A 16,956-nucleotide genomic window follows, 5' to 3' on the forward strand; every position below is an offset into this window, starting at 1 on the left:
CATATCGAGAGTGCGGGGAAAAAAAGATCATTGACCTGGACACGTGCCGTGATCTTGCACATTTCCCACCATCGCATGAATCAATGCTTGATCACAGTGCTAGAATAACAGTGCTTCTCACACACACAGACACACATATGTGAAGTTGCGCTGTGCTGCACCTGGTCATAGTGAAGGTAATAGCTTTATGAATGCAATATGGATGATCGATAACCGATCATTGTCCTTGGGCCTTGCAGACATGCTGCTGTTTTCAGTTTATCCCATCAGTCAGATATTTGCCACTGGGTAGGTGAGAGTGTGTGTTTGTTGGGGAGAGGCGAGCCAATGACAAATGAGGGTAAATAGAGGTAGAGAGAGAGAGGGAGAGAGGGAGGAGTTGGGGTGTAGCACTGTGCCAGCTCATGACCCAGAGAGATAAACAGAAAGTGAGAGTTGGCCAGGCAGGTAGGACAGGGAGGGTGTGGCGTTCCGAGAGAGCTTTCACTCCCAATGCCGCGCTCTAATTGGCTGCCACCGTTCTGACAGACGCGGCCGTCCCTCCCTCCCTCCTTCTTCCTGCCGAAACTCTATCTATGTATGTGTGTGTGCATGAGGGAGCTGGCAGATTGAAGAGAGCCACAGAGGCAGCCTCTAACTCCAACCCAATGAGCTCACAGCCTTCACACACACACGCAAAATCTCTCCTCAGCGCTCTGCTCTCACTCTCTCTTCAACCCTGGGACACAAGAAGAAGAAGGAGGAGAGAGCACAGAGAGAGAGAGGAAGAGGCAGTGAGTTGCAGAGAGGGAGAGTGAGGGTGAGGGAGTAAGAGAGGAGAGAGGGAGAGAGAGGCAGAGGGAGACTGGCGGGGTGTGAGGGAGAACACCATGGCTTCAGATCCGGGGCTGGCTGCGATGCTGCTATGGACTATATCACTACAGGCTGTGGGCACCTCGGGAAGTAACAGCAATGAAGGTAAGAAAGAGAGAGAGAGTCTTTGTGTGTGTGTGTGTTAATTTGAACAGACAGAATTAAATAATGCATATAGTCAGACAGCGGGGATTAACTTCATACATGTGGCGCTCCAGTGTGAAGAACACAGCGACAATGAGTCAATGCATGACACGCACGCACACAAACACATTAACAAATGTAAACACACACTTCAGAGAGGATGTCTCAACCCAGGGGCAAGACATCAAAGTTTGCTTTGCGGAGCAACTCAAGGAAATCCGCCTGATGTCTGCATGTGTACGTATGAACTCGTCTTGACATTGCTCATATTTGGCCGGGTTGCGTGTCAGCTGCAGTAACGGCGCATGTGTCTGCTGAGGGCTTAGGCGGTGACGTGAAAGTGTGTGTGTCTGCGCTCTTTTTTTATCTGAACCGAAAATTTTCATGAATCCTCACTTGTGTGAGCGTCTTGAAAAAGTGTGTGTGTGTGTGTGTCCTATACTCTTGTTCCACACACTTTGTTCCCTAAAGCCCAGCCTGGGTTTGTTTTCTTCCATCCTCTTGTCCTTCATCTTTCCACCATGAGACGGAAAACTGTTGTTATCACTTGTTCAACTAATGCTGCGCGCACACGCCACAGAGTCCCCCGACACCTTCCTTTATATTAGTTTGTGAGTGTGACACGGTCCTTGACATAGGTCTGATCTCAGGAGGCTGAGTGACAGCAGCGGCTCAACTGTTAGGGCCTCTTCTTCACCCCTCGTGACAACACTGAGCTTTATCTGCTGCAGGAAGACAAGAAAAAAGCAGCAAAAAAAGATGACTGTGTGTGTGAGAGTGTGTGGGGCGGGATTGCCTCAGTGGTGGAGAAGTATCCAGTATGAAGTCAAGTAGGGTGAGGTGAGACACGTTCAGTCCTGCGATATCTGCATGTCACATTTTATTTACCTCTCCATCCTTCGGCGGTCCCGTCCTGATTGGTGCTGATTGGACCACAGTGTTCGCTCATATCCACTTCCATGTAAAGCACTCCCATTCTTCCTGTGCCTTTGCTCTTGACATTCAGCCCACGGTGACTGGAGCCCATTGCTCAGACATATATGCTAACTGAATTTAAGAACTTGTCCGTCTCACTCCAAATCTAAATGTAAACGCAAAACAAACAAACAAACAAACAAAAAAACCCAAACAACGCTCCCCCCAAATTGGTAGAAATTCACAAAAGTTTCACTGTCCATCATTTTAGGTCCAAAAGTGTCTCAATCCACCTTAATAAAAAACTGTTGAGAATACTGGCGCAGTGCAAACCCATTTAAATCAACATGGTTTCATATTCTAATATTCCAATTCGCTGAAGTAAGAGTTAATATTAGTTTTCTTAGAAGATTTGGCTTAATTTGACAGGAAATGTGGGAAAAATAAAAAATGATAGAAGTGCATCCCTTTGGTATTTTTTGCCTAACAATGAAGACGATCATGTTTGGAAATCCCCCCTAAAAATGCTTTAAAGTAAATGTTATTCCTCTTATTCCCACTGCTTCTAACAAATACAATTTAAAGGTCCCATTCAGATGGTGCAGAAGCTTAGAAAACACGGAAACAGATGTTATGATAGACAGTAAGTGTTTTTATTCTGGTTCTCCCTTTAGTACACTTAGTGTCTTTGTTCTGTCACAGCAAAGTTTGAAAAGCTCAGAATAAAGCTGCTTCTACTGAGCGATTCAAGATCTCAGTCAGAGGACAAATGATTCCTGCTCACAACAAGACGTTCTCACTCTATTTAAAGAGGACCTCTGAGTGGTGATAATATCTGTCTATCTATCTATCTATCTATCTATCTATCTATCTATCTATCTATCTATCTATCTATCTATCTATCTATCTATCTATCTATCTATCTATCTATCTATCTATCTATCTATCTATCTATCTATCTATACAAATATATATAAAACCATCCCTCGAAATCCTATGGTCTTATCATCATTTATCGAAATAAAGACATGCAATTAAGCTCAAGTCAGAAGTTGATGCAAAAAAGATAACAATTTTTTTATTTCGGTAGTTTTGTCTGTATCCCGCTGAATTAAAAAAAAGAATTAAAACGATGAAACGTTAATTCTCTCCTTTGCTTTTCTGCAGTTTGACCTGAGGGCAATTCTAGATATTACATGTACATGGAAAAGATAGCTAAAAATGCAGATAAAGCGCTAAGAATTACATTGTTGAAAGAGCGGGCACTGCAACCGTGCAGAGCTCTGACTGACTTGAGTACGTATATCAGAGCACGAGCCAGGGCCAGCCATTTTGTTTTTGTTCATCGTATTCATCGTGTGCAGATCCATACAAATGGCCAGAGGTGTGTATGTGAGGCTGCCTGCGCTTTCACACACAGTGAGACTTTGAATTGTATATATTCAGCTCATCAAACCTTAAGTGTCCTTCAAACATCGTCATTTAGTTACTTGGAGCAACTCTGTTTGTGTGTGTGCGTGGATCTGTGTTTAGGAGGGGTCAGACCTCGAGGAACAAAGAGACAAAGGGAAAGCAAATGATATTTTGACATCTCATGTGTCTGGATGTTCTTCAGCTGGAGATGTGCAATATTGAATCTTGCACCGAATCTATTGTGTGCCCGACAGCTACAGTAATTATTATAGAATCCGATCACTGCTGTTTTCTAGGCAGAAAAAAAGAGGAGCTGTAGGCAAACCTGCCACGATGTACGGCTTGTATGCTTAGCAACGTATTTCATTTACAGAGATGGAATTTAGAATATCACGAGTCACATAAAGCAAGGAAGTAAAGTGTGAAAAGGCTGTGCAGCTTGTACAACTTTGTGCCTATGAAAACAACATGGTATTATGGCACAGTGATAATAGTTTTGGTACACAGGCAACACTAAAGTGAATTGGTTAAAAAGTAATTAACATAAAAACAAATCTTCAATAGTAAACAACTTTGGAGACGTGATTTTCTTTTGACACAATTTAGATGCAGTCTTGCAGGTGAGCGCTGTTTTTGATTTTCCTTTTAATCTTGAATATAACCTATAAAAAAGAAAATTAAAGAAAAAATTTAAGCAAATTATTCAAATTATTGTAATGAAGCAATCATTAAAAATAGCACTATATCTTTATCTCTAATGTTGCGTGCTTTATCTTTAATGCTTGAGATTTTAATATTTCTGTGTAATATACAGAAGCCAAAGTTAAAAAAAAACACTTTAAGTAGCACAATTATTTTTAAATTACATTAAATACAGAGAATCTATATGATTTTGAAATGTTCCAGTGAATTATTAAACCCACCAGCTCCTCTCATGATGAAATGTTGTCAAACATAAAGTCGTTTGTATTCTATTCCATTCTTTTTTTTTCCATAAAGTGATTTTTTAATTTCCAGATTCTGATTGTGTTTCGGAATAACACTTCTTCATGCTTATCATGTTCATCACTTTTTTTCTGTTGACCAAGACAAACAAGCTGGAGTCAGGTATGTGATGGTCACTGGTCTGTAGGAACGAGCAACCAGAAAAAACGAGGAAAAATATCCGTCTTTAATATTCAAATTGAATTCATTTGCAATTGTGTGGTTACACTAAGTTTTTCAGTTCATGTTCAGTGTGTGTTTATTTTTATATAATTTTTTTGCAAGTCTCTTGAAGCTGTGAGCTGTAAACATCAACACCAGCAGCAGACGCTCCTCTAACTTTGAGCTGTTTGCTGCAGTAATAAAGCTTTCTAAGAATCCATTCACAGAGGAAACACTGACCTATTTTTGACAGGTTTTTGAGGGATGAAAATGACCACATTAAAGTTACTGGCACAAAATACTTATCATCTGTATTTGTATCTGCCTGCAGAAAAGTCATTATAGGCCAAACAGACACACTCGCACAGGAAGCAACACATTTTGCTGCATCTCCCACATATTATTGCAACTTTTGCCTGTACGGGGGTGGTGGTTTTCCCTGCGCAGTTTATCCTGTCTGTGAGTACTGTCCCTGACTCAACTCCGGCACACTGTTTCACACTGTCGCATTCCCATCGAGGACACAGAGCGTTCCTTCAGGTAGTTGTCAGTACTGAGGAACATGAAAAGACCCATGCAGAGAGCAGGACTCACTGCTAATGAGCAAACTGTAGGTAGATGATTATTACAACATACCTCTGCTGCAGGAAGACCAGCTAGGGAAACGAGAGCCAGAGGCAGAAAACAATGAGTCGCAGCCAGGATTATTTTTGCTTTACTTTTGAAAAATTTGAGCACATAATTTAAAAAAGGAAATGAAGAAGGAGAAGTTGAAAGCAGCTGAAGTGTTGGGAGTTGCTGTTTTTGCTTCTCTTTGTGCAATAGAAGGCAAAAACAAATTTTTGCTTGTGTGAAAAGAAAAGCTTTTGAATTTGATCACTGCTAGAGTCAGCTCTGCTGTTTATATTGATCTCTCCTCACTCAATGGAGAATGTAGCGCTTTTTCATTTTTTGTCAACATCACACGGAAATAAAACGTAGCACGACTTGACAGAATTAATAGCTTAGAGAGGAAACCTTTCTATAACACATTACAGAGTTAAGAAAAAGCATTGTTGCTATTAGATTTAAGCACTGAAGCTACTTCAGCTCCCAACATCTACCAGGTTGCTGGAGAGCAGTTTAAAGGCAGGGTTAGGGTTAAGTTCTCGTCTGTGCCTTTATTTTCACATAGCCAAGTGGATGTTTCCTATCAGAGGCCCAAATATGTTCAAGGGACCCAATTTAAGGTAGCAGCATACAGTTTCTGAAACTATGCTTCTTAGCATGTGGCTAAAATGTACCGCTACCCGCAAGTGGGTTCTGATCTTTTGGATTTAGAGGGAGGAAAAAAAGAAACCAATAAAACATTGTTGCTTTAGAAAAAGTGCTAGGAATTGAGCTTTGTTCATATCAATTTATTTATGTGTTTATTTACTTTTTATTATTTGGGATACCCAAAAAATAAATCTCATATTCGAACAACTTTAAGGTCAAAATAAATTCCGGAGACTTGATTTAAATTACCTCTAGTTTTGTATTCCAGTGTTTGCCCCTTCCTGATTTCCAAGTTGTTTATTTAATTTAATTTTATTTAATTTTATTATTATTTCATAATTTTTATTTATTTATAATTTGTTTTTATTTATTTATTTATTTTATTTTACTATTTTATTTTTTATTTTTTTTATTTTATTTGTATTTATTTTTTATTATATTTATCTCACTTGAATATTTCAGGCCATCAAACAAATTTTGATATTAAGATAAAATAATACTTAATAAAATATAAAATGCAGTTTTAAATTATGATTAATTAATTAAGATTGGGGGGACTACCCGCACCTATTCGGGACTATGTGAAAAAGTAATTCTACAGTATTGAGATCAGTTTCACTTCACACACCCAGGCCTGTTACTTCCAGAAGTGTTAAATCAAAAAATCACTTAAATAGCGCCTGCAAAGTAAAATTAAAGCTAAAAGAACTCAAAATTCAACACACCTTTATATAAGGTAACAGACGAGTAACAATGTCACTGAGTCTAGAAAGTCTAGACTTTAAAAGGTTACAAAGATATGTCGAAGGCTTTGTGATTCCACTGAATCACTCTGAGAGTTATCCACAAACTCTTTTGGAAATTTTGGAACAGAGGTGAATCTTCACAGGACCCAAAATGATCAAAATTAGACCAAGAGTGCACTGACGACTCATCCAGGAGGTCACAAAGGAACCCTGAACAACACCCAAAGAACTGCAGCCACCACTTGCCTCAGTTTAGATTAGTGTTCATTATTCAATAATAAGAAAGCAAAAATAACACAAATTTGCTAGAAAAAACAAAAAACCACTGTGATGACCAAGACTTTTGGGAAAACATTCTGTGGACAGACGAGATGAATTTTCTGCAAGGTTTGAGTGCCCCTACATCTCACGTAAAACTAATTCATCCATTCATCTTGTTCTACTTATTTTGGGTCGACTCGCAGAGGGAGGAGTCTAAGGCGAGAAGCTCAGACCTCCCTCCTTCAGTTTATCTGGGGGGCACAGAGGCATTCACAGGCCTGCCAAGAGATGTAATCTCTCCAGCATGTCTTGGGTCTGCATTTCATTAAAACAACATCATACCAAAAGTCAAACATGGTGATAGTGTGATGATCTGAGGCTGTTTTGCTTTTGTTCTACTTTCCACCAGAAAATCCTAAAGGAGCACGTCCTGCCTTCAGTTTGTACCCTGAAGCTCAAAGGCACTTGGGTTATAGAGCAGGACAATGATCACAAACGAACCAACGAGTCCACCTCTGAATGGGTTAAAGAACAAATCTAAGGCTTAGAGTGTCCCAGGGAAAGTCAACGTTTTAAGAAGACTTTCCACAAGGTTTAGAAATGCGTTTATGGTCATTTCTGACCATTATTCAAAATCACACTTGTGAGGTCAGACGCTGATATTGGACAAGAAGACCTGTCTCGCAGTCTCCACTCTAATTCATGCCAAAGGTGTTCTGTCAGGGTGAGGTCAGGACTCTTTGTTGGTCAGTCAACTTCTTCAACAGCAAACTTACTCATCCATGTCTTTATGGACCTTGTTTAGTAACAAGTGACCCGTTACTGTAATCTGATTACTTTTTTCAAGTAATGTAAGGGATTACTATTGCAAAAAAGTTACTTTCCCATAAACACGCTGCATTACTACGTTACTAAACCGTGATTTTGTTTGTGAGAGTGTCTCATGACAATGACGTACGAGCGTGCGTGCGTCCGTGGCAGCAACGTGTGCAGATCAACAATGGATCATATGGAGTTCAGCTAGAGTACAACCATGCAGCGTTTAAAGCTTGGAAGTACTGACATTACTTTAAATTTTATTTGGTAAAAAGTGACAAAAACATTAGCGTCTGCTGTACATTCTGTGTGGAAAGAAAACTTGGTTGTTCAGCGAAAAATTTAACTTCAAATCTGAGCTGGCGCCAAGCACGATCCCACGGGAATGGGAAATTCACAGAGAACCCCCCGGATCCTCCCACTGACATAACCGCTGTGGCACCGGGCAAACCTCCACCCGCCCCACTCCTGCTAAACAGGTGACAACAGATTTAAGAGCGACTGCTGAATCTTTGATTTTATTTATTTTTTGCTGTGTTTTACTTGCATCTCTTTGAAAGAGTGAGTGTAAACACGCTTATCCTTCTCAGGGTCGCGGACTGCTGGTAACCTATTCCCACATTTATTTCCCTTTACTGTCAGCACAGTTTGTCTAAATAGTGCCCTTTTGTGCTACCTCACAGTCCCCTCTAGTGGTGGTCCTTGTGCCAACCACACAGTCCATTTTTTCAATTAATCAATTAATTCCCAGGATATGGTGCAAGTCTATTCAAAACCTCATACATAAAACAGGTAAACTTGAACACAACATGACAGACGGATTGATTGATGAGGCAGACAGAATTTCAGACAATATTTTATCTTGCAAGCCTTTTTATTGATATTTCCTTCCAGCCCTTTGCCACACAAAGCGGCCAAACTATATCCTGAAGTCTCATGCATAAAAAATACAAGCCCGGCCTCACCAATCAATCAGTCTGTCATGTTGTGTTTCTTTCTCACCAACATTCTTCTTTTGTTTGTTTTGCTCTATCACTTAAAGCTGTCTGGTCCCGATCAATAATGGAGTGGGGAGCATTAAGAGATATATAACACAGCTTTGTTTTAGTTAGTCACGATTTTACCTTGAAAACGAGGAATAAAACAGTCTTTGAAGTCAGAGTTTTATTAATTATGCTTTAACAGCAAATGACTGCACTTTACTTTAATGTATTGCATTTGAAGTGAGCATAAAATGTTCTTCTCCTTTTCTTCTGAGTTTGAGCTCAGTACAGTTTACAGTGTCATCCTGAGCAGGGGAGTGCTGTCAGAGTGCATTTAAAAACAGAGAGGGCACGAACTGCTCCATTCCTTTGTCTGTTGGTGTGCCTTCTAACAGGTTGCTGTTGGCTGACCCAGCAGCCCCCCCCCTCCCCCCCCCTCCAACACACATATCAGTTCTCCCCCAGGCACCAGTCTTTATTGAGACATCAGACTTGTTAGCCAGCTGTCGGCAGAAATACAGGAGCTAGCTTTCAGATCAATACAACTGGCTCTTGTAGCCCTCCTGGAGCTGAAGCCGACTAGGCCTCACAAAACAGGGGGCTCTCTAGAGCCCTTTCCACCCATTAAAAGGAGCTGAAGCTGGGCTGAGCAGAGTTCAGCAGCCTCTGTGCCGGCTCTGCTGCTCTTTCTGATTGGAGGCGTGTTGCTGGGTAATTCACATTTCTGTGCTTTCTACCATGTGTGCTCGAAGATCCCTCACTGGGATGGCTGAAGATAAAGTGAAAGAGTGAGAGACAGTTGTAGGTGATGCTTGACAGCTCTGTAATGGGCTGCTGTTGTGGCTGTGTTAGCACATCCCTCCTGGAGAGAGACCTCTATGATGTTCCCTTCATGGGGACTGATGAATGACGAAGATCTGGCTCTGGAGCATCAGCTTTGTCTCCTCTGTTATAGACTGGAAGAGGCGTACAGGTTGTGTTAGAGACAAAAGAGAGACTGTGTGATAGAGGAATAAGGGGGGAAGGGACAATGTGAAAGGAGAGAAAGGAGGAGGGATGGAAAGAGTCACAGTGAGAGAACAAAGTGAGACGAAGAGGGGAAAAGAGAGGGAGGCTTGCTGTCTAAAATGTGTCTCTTCAAGTTCCACCGGTGAGTGTCTTTATCAACACCAGTGGAGAGTGTCTAGCTGATAATTTGCCGCTCTCAATTCCCTTCAATCCATTAAAGGATTTAAATGTTCATTAAGTTTAATAGAAGCCCAGTGAAGGTCTAATATGCTCTGATAAACGCTGGCAAACCTGCCAACCTGTTCAAATTGCTGCTGCAACAAAGAGCCATCCAACTAATAAGGTCAAACTCAAAGTTTGTGCTAGGCTCACTTTGTGAAGAGAATTTTCTGAGTCACAGCAGCTCAAACGGCAACAAGCTGAGAGAGAGTAAATCCATGTCCTCTAAAGTAGAAAGTAAAAATAGATTATTTTCAGTGCTGTTCCGAATGACCCATGAAATACACACACTTTTCAATTTTTATGGTAAATGGACAGATTCTTATATAGCGCTTTTCTACTCTCCCGGAGTACTCAAAGCACTCTATACAACACGCCACATTCACACCCATTCTCTGAACTTAGTGTTTTCTAAGTACATTTACACACATTCATGCTCCAATAGATGCATCAGAGAACAACTTGGGGTTAGTATCTTGCCCAGGGATTGAAGGAGCCACGGATCGAACCACCAACCTTCCGATCAGTAAGTGACCTGCTCTACCTCCTGAGCTACAGCCACCCTGAAATTTTTAGATCTGATACCACTTCAGATGGGAAGACATTGTCTGTCACTGCACTCTGAATGTGACGCTTAGAGGAGTACCATTGTCACTGCTTTGCTGCCTTTGTTAAGAAGGAGAGTCAAGAAGAGGAAATTACCACTACAGCCCTCAACACACTGTCACATTGGTCTGAACCATCAATCACAAAGTGATATTTTACTTCTACCAAGGCGGTTTGTCTTATCTGCTCATTAGCAGTACTATTAAAATGCTAAACTAATGTCAAAACTAATTAGGAATCAGCCTAAGATTTTAAAATAGAGAGGCACTCTTTTGATGATTGTTAAAAGACATATTTTTACTAATTTAAAGAAAAACAGTGCAAAACTAAAAAAGTTTTACTCACAACAGTTTTGCTGTTAGAGCTTTATTTGGTTCACTATAACCATTAGCTTAAAGATGCTAACGTTTGGAGACTGATATCGGTGTGCTCATTTATTATTCTGTTTGCTTGACTGCTGCTCCAAATCAAGGTAAAACACTTTTAAAGCATGACTTTAGTCAAACTGAAATGCAGATTATTCTTTGGGAACTTTGGATTTTCTGCTTTTGCCTGTGTGCTCCTGTTCCTCCTGCTGTCTAAAGTGATGCATGCTCGATTAATATTAAATGCTTACCTAGTTGAATAACCAGTTAAGGCAATACTAAGGTGGAAGTACATCTAAATGTCTTCCTGCTCTTCATCCCATTCAAACGGTACTGTTAATTCACCAACAGATGAATACTTTAAAGCAACATTAAAGAGAGGTTAAAGACAAAAACATAAATGACAGTCCCCCAGTATGACCTGTACTAGTTTCTGTTGCCACTATTTCATCAAAGTGACACTGTTTCACCATGATAAGGGTATCACAAATACCTTCATCTGGCAATGATTATATGAAAGAAAAGCCCACACGACTCGTAAATGTGTATTTGCAATACGAGGCACGGAGCTCATTGAGCAGTCGCTGTTGTGTGAGTGATTAAATGAAAGAGTCGGTGACCCAAAACCTACTGACTATTTGCCCTGGTCACTGGCCAGCCACCTAAGTGGAAACAGTTTGCTCAGCCACTGCTGCTGTGTCAAAGTAATTTCCTTTGTTGCACCTTCCTGAGTCAACTGGCTTTGGATGAGAGTCAAAATAGACAATCCTCAAACTTTGTTTCCACAGATTGTATAAAGTGTGTAAAGAAGCCTGGAGCTTCACCACACAATCTTGGTGCTTTTTGGCCAGATATAATGAATATTCAACAGAAGTGAATGAGAACCGTACGCACAATAAAACTAGTGACTTATCAGTTGGCACGGTAAAGCACACCCTGCTTTACCTACCGTCCTGTTTGACTCTCACGGGAACCATAATGTACAAAATAACTATCATTGCAGCATGAGAATATGAACTGGAACTGGAGACTGAGACCATAATTTCATCAGCAATCTCTGCACTGGGGTCTCTGATCAATGGATGGGTGGTTGTTTAGCTTCATCTTCAAATTCACACTTACAGTTGTGGTCAGAGGTTCACATTCAGTCATCATGGGCATGAATATCATGGTAATTTTAGAATGATTGTACAGCTTACACTACTGGTCAGAAGTTTTCCAGTTATTTATTGCAATTAAAATCATTCATGTCCAATGAATTGCTTGAAATGGTACAAAGGTAAGTGGTGAACTGCCAGAGGTGAAACAAAGGATGCAGCAATGGAGGTTGATCAAGTCTTGAAAACTAGTGCTACTAATTCCTACAAGTGTTCCAGCTTTTCCGGATTACTTCCAACCCCCTCTGTCTGCATAAAAGCATTGTTGGAACACACTGTGGTACCATACTCTTGTAAGCATTAGTTGAACTGTATTGTACCACAGAAAGTAGTGTGTTGCTACAAAAATGGTGAGAAAAAGGCAATTAACAATGGAAGAGACACGGACCATCATAACACTTAAAAATGTAGGTCTTTCCTACAGAGAAATTGCAAAGAAAGTCAAGGTGTCAGTGAGCACTCAGAAACTGGGGCAAACTGATAGGTGGCTCACAGGACAACAGCTTCAAGCACAGCTTAATAGTGGTCGTACAGGGAGTGCAGAATTATTAGGCAAATGAGTATTTTGTCCACATCATCGTCTTCATGCATGTTGTCTTACTCCAAGCTGTATAGGCTCGAAAGCCTACTACCAATTAAGCATATTAGGTGATGTGCATCTCTGTAATGAGAAGGGGTGTGGTCTAATGACATCAACACCCTATATCAGGTGTGCATAATTATTAGGCAACGTTCTTTCGTTTGGCAAAATGGGTCAAAAGAAGGACTTGACAGGCTCAGAAAAGTCAAAAATAGTGAGATATCTTGCAGAGGGATGCAGCAGTCTCAAAATTGCAAAGCTTCTGAAGCGTGATCATCGAACAATCAAGCGTTTCATTCAAAATAGTCAACAGGGTCGCAAGAAGCGTGTGGAAAAACCAAGGCGCCAAATAACTGCCCATGAACTGAGAAAAGTCAAGCGTGCAGCTGCCAAGATGCCACTTGCCACCAGTTTGGCCATATTTCAGAGCTGCAACATCACTGGATGCCCAAAAGCACAAGGTGTGCAATACTCAGAGACATGGCCAAGGTAAGAAAGGCTGAAAGACGACCACCACTGAACAAGACACACAAGCTGAAACGTCAAGACTGGGCCAAGAAATATCTCAAGACTGGTTTTTCTAAGGTTTTATGGACTGATGAAATGAGAGTGAGTCTTGATGGGCCAGATGGATGGGCCCGTGGCTGGATTGGTAAAGGCAGAGAGCTCCAGTCCGACTCAGACGCCAGCAAGGTGGAGGTGGAGTACTGGTTTGGGCTGGTATCATCAAAGATGAGCTTGTGGGGCCTTTTCGGGTTGAGGATGGAGTCAAGCTCAACTCCCAGTCCTACTGCCAGTTTCTGGAAGACACCTTCTTCAAGCAGTGGTACAGGAAGAAGTCTGCATCCTTCAAGAAAAACATGATTTTCATGCAGGACAATGCTCCATCACACGCGTCCAAGTACTCCACAGCGTGGCTGGCAAGAAAGGGTATAAAAGAAGAAAAACTAATGACATGGCCTCCTTGTTCACCTGATCTGAACCCCATTGAGAACCTGTGGTCCATCATCAAATGTGAGATTTACAAGGAGGGAAAACAGTACACCTCTCTGAACAGTGTCTGGGAGGCTGTGGTTGCTGCTGCACGCAATGTTGATGGTGAACAGATCAAAACACTGACAGAATCCATGGATGGCAGGCTTTTGAGTGTCCTTGCAAAGAAAGGTGGCTATATTGGTCGCTGATTAGTTTTTGTTTTGTTTTTGAATGTCAGAAATGTATATTTGTGAATGTGGAGATGTTATATTGGTTTCACTGGTAAAAATAAATAATTGAAATGGGTATATATTTGTTTTTTGTTAAGTTGCCTAATAATTATGCACAGTAATAGTCACCTGCACACACAGATATCCCCCTAAAATAGCTAAAACTAAAAACAAACTAAAAACTACTTCCAAAAACATTCAGCTTTGATATTAATGAGTTTTATGGGTTCATTGAGAACATGGTTGTTCAATAATAAAATTATTCCTCAAAAATACAACTTGCCTAATAATTCTGCACTCCCTGTAGTAAGCAAGTCTCAGTTTCAACTGTGAAGAGAAGACTTCGAGCTGTAAGAGGCTTGCTGGACCATGGAACACCACCATTGGACTACTAACAACTTGAAGAAGGTGTTATGGCTGGATGAATCAAACTCTTAAATCTTTGGTTCATGATGCAGGATTTCTGTATGCTGTCAAGTAGGCGAAAGGATGATTCCACAGTGTGTGGCATCATCACCATCAGGAAGTATGATGGTCTGGGGCTGTTTTGCTGGATCCAGGGTCGGTGACTTGTACAGAGTGAGAGGCAGCCTGAACCAAATTGGCTACCACAGCATTCTGCAGCGCCATGCAATACCCTCTGGTATGTGCACCTAGTGTGTCAGGGGTTCATCCTACCGCAAGATAATGAGCCAAAACTCTATACTGTACAATCATTCCATCCTGGAAAAAGAATAGTTCAAAGAAATCATTAAAAGTCCAAACCTCTGACTGCGACTGCAGGTAGAATTTAGAATCACTAACCGACTTAACTAGAAAGATAGAAGACCTGCATTTACTTCCCTATTTAGACATGAAAGTGACTTCTTTTATAAAGAGTTTGAAAAACGATCCAGTCTTGATTTCATATTGAGTGCGGGAGAGTGCATTCCATCGGTGACTACGGCAGGTAAGCCAAGTGCTCATGTATGATGCAGTAAGCCCCAAAGCAACTATGAAACAGGCTGATGGATCTCTCCCAGGGCCTGTTTCCATAAGGAAATAATGCGTTTTACACCAGTAATCTGTTCATATATCACAGCCCTGATGAAATTAATACCTGGCAAGGGGAATGATGAAAATCCAGACACACATGTACTCTGCACGCGGGGCTACACATATGTACATGTGCATGCTCCCACACACACATCTAACTGAGTTATCTCAGTGGGGATGATATTAATGTCTGGAAAATGTGAAGCGTTAGTCTAAAGGAAACAGTTCAAGATATTTTACTTTTATACACAGATAGGGGAGAAAGATAAAAGGAGGAGAAAGTGAATACATTAAATGAAGAGTATTTTGGTATTTTGGCAAAAGGTTTGGAAAAGTCTATCTCAATGTCTTGCATCAGCATCTAGCCTATGAATTACCTTCTCCTGAAGTAACCTTAGCATTTAGAGTAAAAATAAATAAATAAATAAATATGTATATATATATATATATATATATATATATATATATATATATATATATATATATATATATATATATATATATATATATATATATATTAGGGGTGCAACGATACACAAAATTCACGGTTCGGTTCGGTTCGATACTTTAGTGTCACGGTTCGATATTTTTTCGATGCAAAAAAAAATGTTCATGCCTTTTTAATTTGTCATTTATTAAATTTTCACGGCACATTCTGCACCACATCTCTGTGCGTTCATCATTTGTTTGAAGCCAGCTCACCTCCTGCAACCACTTTTCCGAGAATACTTCTTTTGTGGTTCGGACTCCTTCTGACATTTCTTTGGAGGTGGAGGAACATCACAGTAATTGCTTAAAGGAGCTTCTTCGACATCTTTAAGAGTTCTAAACAAATGTCTGTCCTCCTCCTGAAAATCTTATGTATGCAAACACGTGTTGCAACTTCTTATCTTGTGCGCGTTTTTTATTTTGACAGCGAATGCGCACCTGCGGACCACTTATGTGCAGCCCTGGTTATTTAGCTCGTCATATTGCAGCCACAGAAATTATTTTGTCCATGAAACCATAAAGCTGCACTTTCTTTTTGCCTTATAGTCTGATTTGTCATAACTTCTCCGTTTTATGGTAAGCTTTTCTTTGGCTGTCACTTCTTCACCCTGACCTGTCTTATTTGGCTCAGCAGAACTAAAATATATATCCTGCTGCTTTTACACACGGACTTACATAAGCTCAGCGATTCTCTGCGCGATCAACCTCTCACATGTTTAAGCTGCGGGAGATTTCACTTGTCATGTTTGCGTAGTAAGCTAACGATTAATAAGACGATGTCAGAGGAATTGGTGCGCAAATTATCATCACTCACCAATCAGTGCTGTCGCTCTCTATACACAGTTCGCACGATTGCAAAGTGAAAGCAAAAAAACAAGCGCAAATTCAAACCGATTTCAATATGTCACATATTGACAGTGGCTCACCGATGCCAATGACATAATTACCCAGCTACATTTCTGAAAGAATGCAAAAGCATTGACATATATTTTTCCTTCCTACAATAGCCCGACGGGCAGGGCAGAGATAGATTTTGGTAGCCCGACTGAAAAAAATCGCTAGCTCCAGGACGTCGGGCTACCGATATTGCCAGCCCTGTATCTGATTGAGGAATCACTCATCTTTGGAAAAGAGAGTTTATTACAGAGAAATGTCTCTTTCCAAAATAAAAGCTATACTATCCGCTTCTTCTGGGTTATATTCTCAGCAGCATATTAAACATATCAGGTCCCCATAAGGAGAATCATGTGCTAACGGCTGTCTAAATGACTCGGCTAAAGTTTGTAGCATGCATGCTTGTTGTTTTTGTCTGCTTCCACTTGTCTTTGCACTAGGATGATGTTGGCGTAAATGTGCAGTCATATTCGTTGTGTTCCCACTAGTGCTGTCAGCGTTAATCTCGTTGAAATGACGTTAACGCCACAACACGGCGAATCTCCGTTAACGAGCTACCGTGGATCGCCCCGTGCGTGGGGCTGGATGGCCAACACGTTAACGAGCTAACTGCGCTAACACACTAGTTCCCACCCATGTAATTGAGCATTGCGTGGCACATCCAACATACTGTTTTACTTTAGTCCATGACTCGCTTACCTTCAGGGTCATACGTCACATGAAAACCAAAATAATTCCAAACGCCAGATCTGAATGAGGGTGGGGGAGGTTCAATTTGCCATGTTGCAAGGAGAGCTTAGCTTCTGTCTCGCTAGCTTGCCCTGCACTCAGTGAATCTGCGTTGACTACTCCGCCTAGGCTGCAC

General features: G+C 40.9%; 1 protein-coding gene across 6 annotated transcripts in view; it reads left to right on the forward strand.

Moving 5' to 3' along the window:
- The first annotated feature begins 641 nt into the window (after positions 1 to 641).
- The window catches only part of epha8 (eph receptor A8), a 136,397-nt gene continuing 120,082 nt past the window's right edge, over positions 642 to 16,956 (forward strand). For 4 of the 6 annotated variants that reach the window (XM_080302137.1, XM_080302138.1, XM_080302139.1 and 1 more), the window contains exons 1-2: positions 734 to 957; positions 10,206 to 10,286. In XM_080302137.1, coding sequence (XP_080158263.1) covers positions 870 to 957; positions 10,206 to 10,286 — 169 coding nt within the window. In that variant the 5' untranslated portion in view covers positions 734 to 869. Of the gene's footprint in view, positions 958 to 10,205; positions 10,287 to 16,956 lie in introns of all 6 variants that reach the window. The other 2 variants (XM_026169027.2, XM_026169028.2) reach the window with 1 other exon arrangement.

This window comes from Astatotilapia calliptera, chromosome 5 (assembly GCF_964374335.1).
Source record: "Astatotilapia calliptera chromosome 5, fAstCal68.1, whole genome shotgun sequence".
In the NCBI taxonomy this organism is placed as follows: Eukaryota; Metazoa; Chordata; class Actinopteri; order Cichliformes; family Cichlidae; genus Astatotilapia; species Astatotilapia calliptera.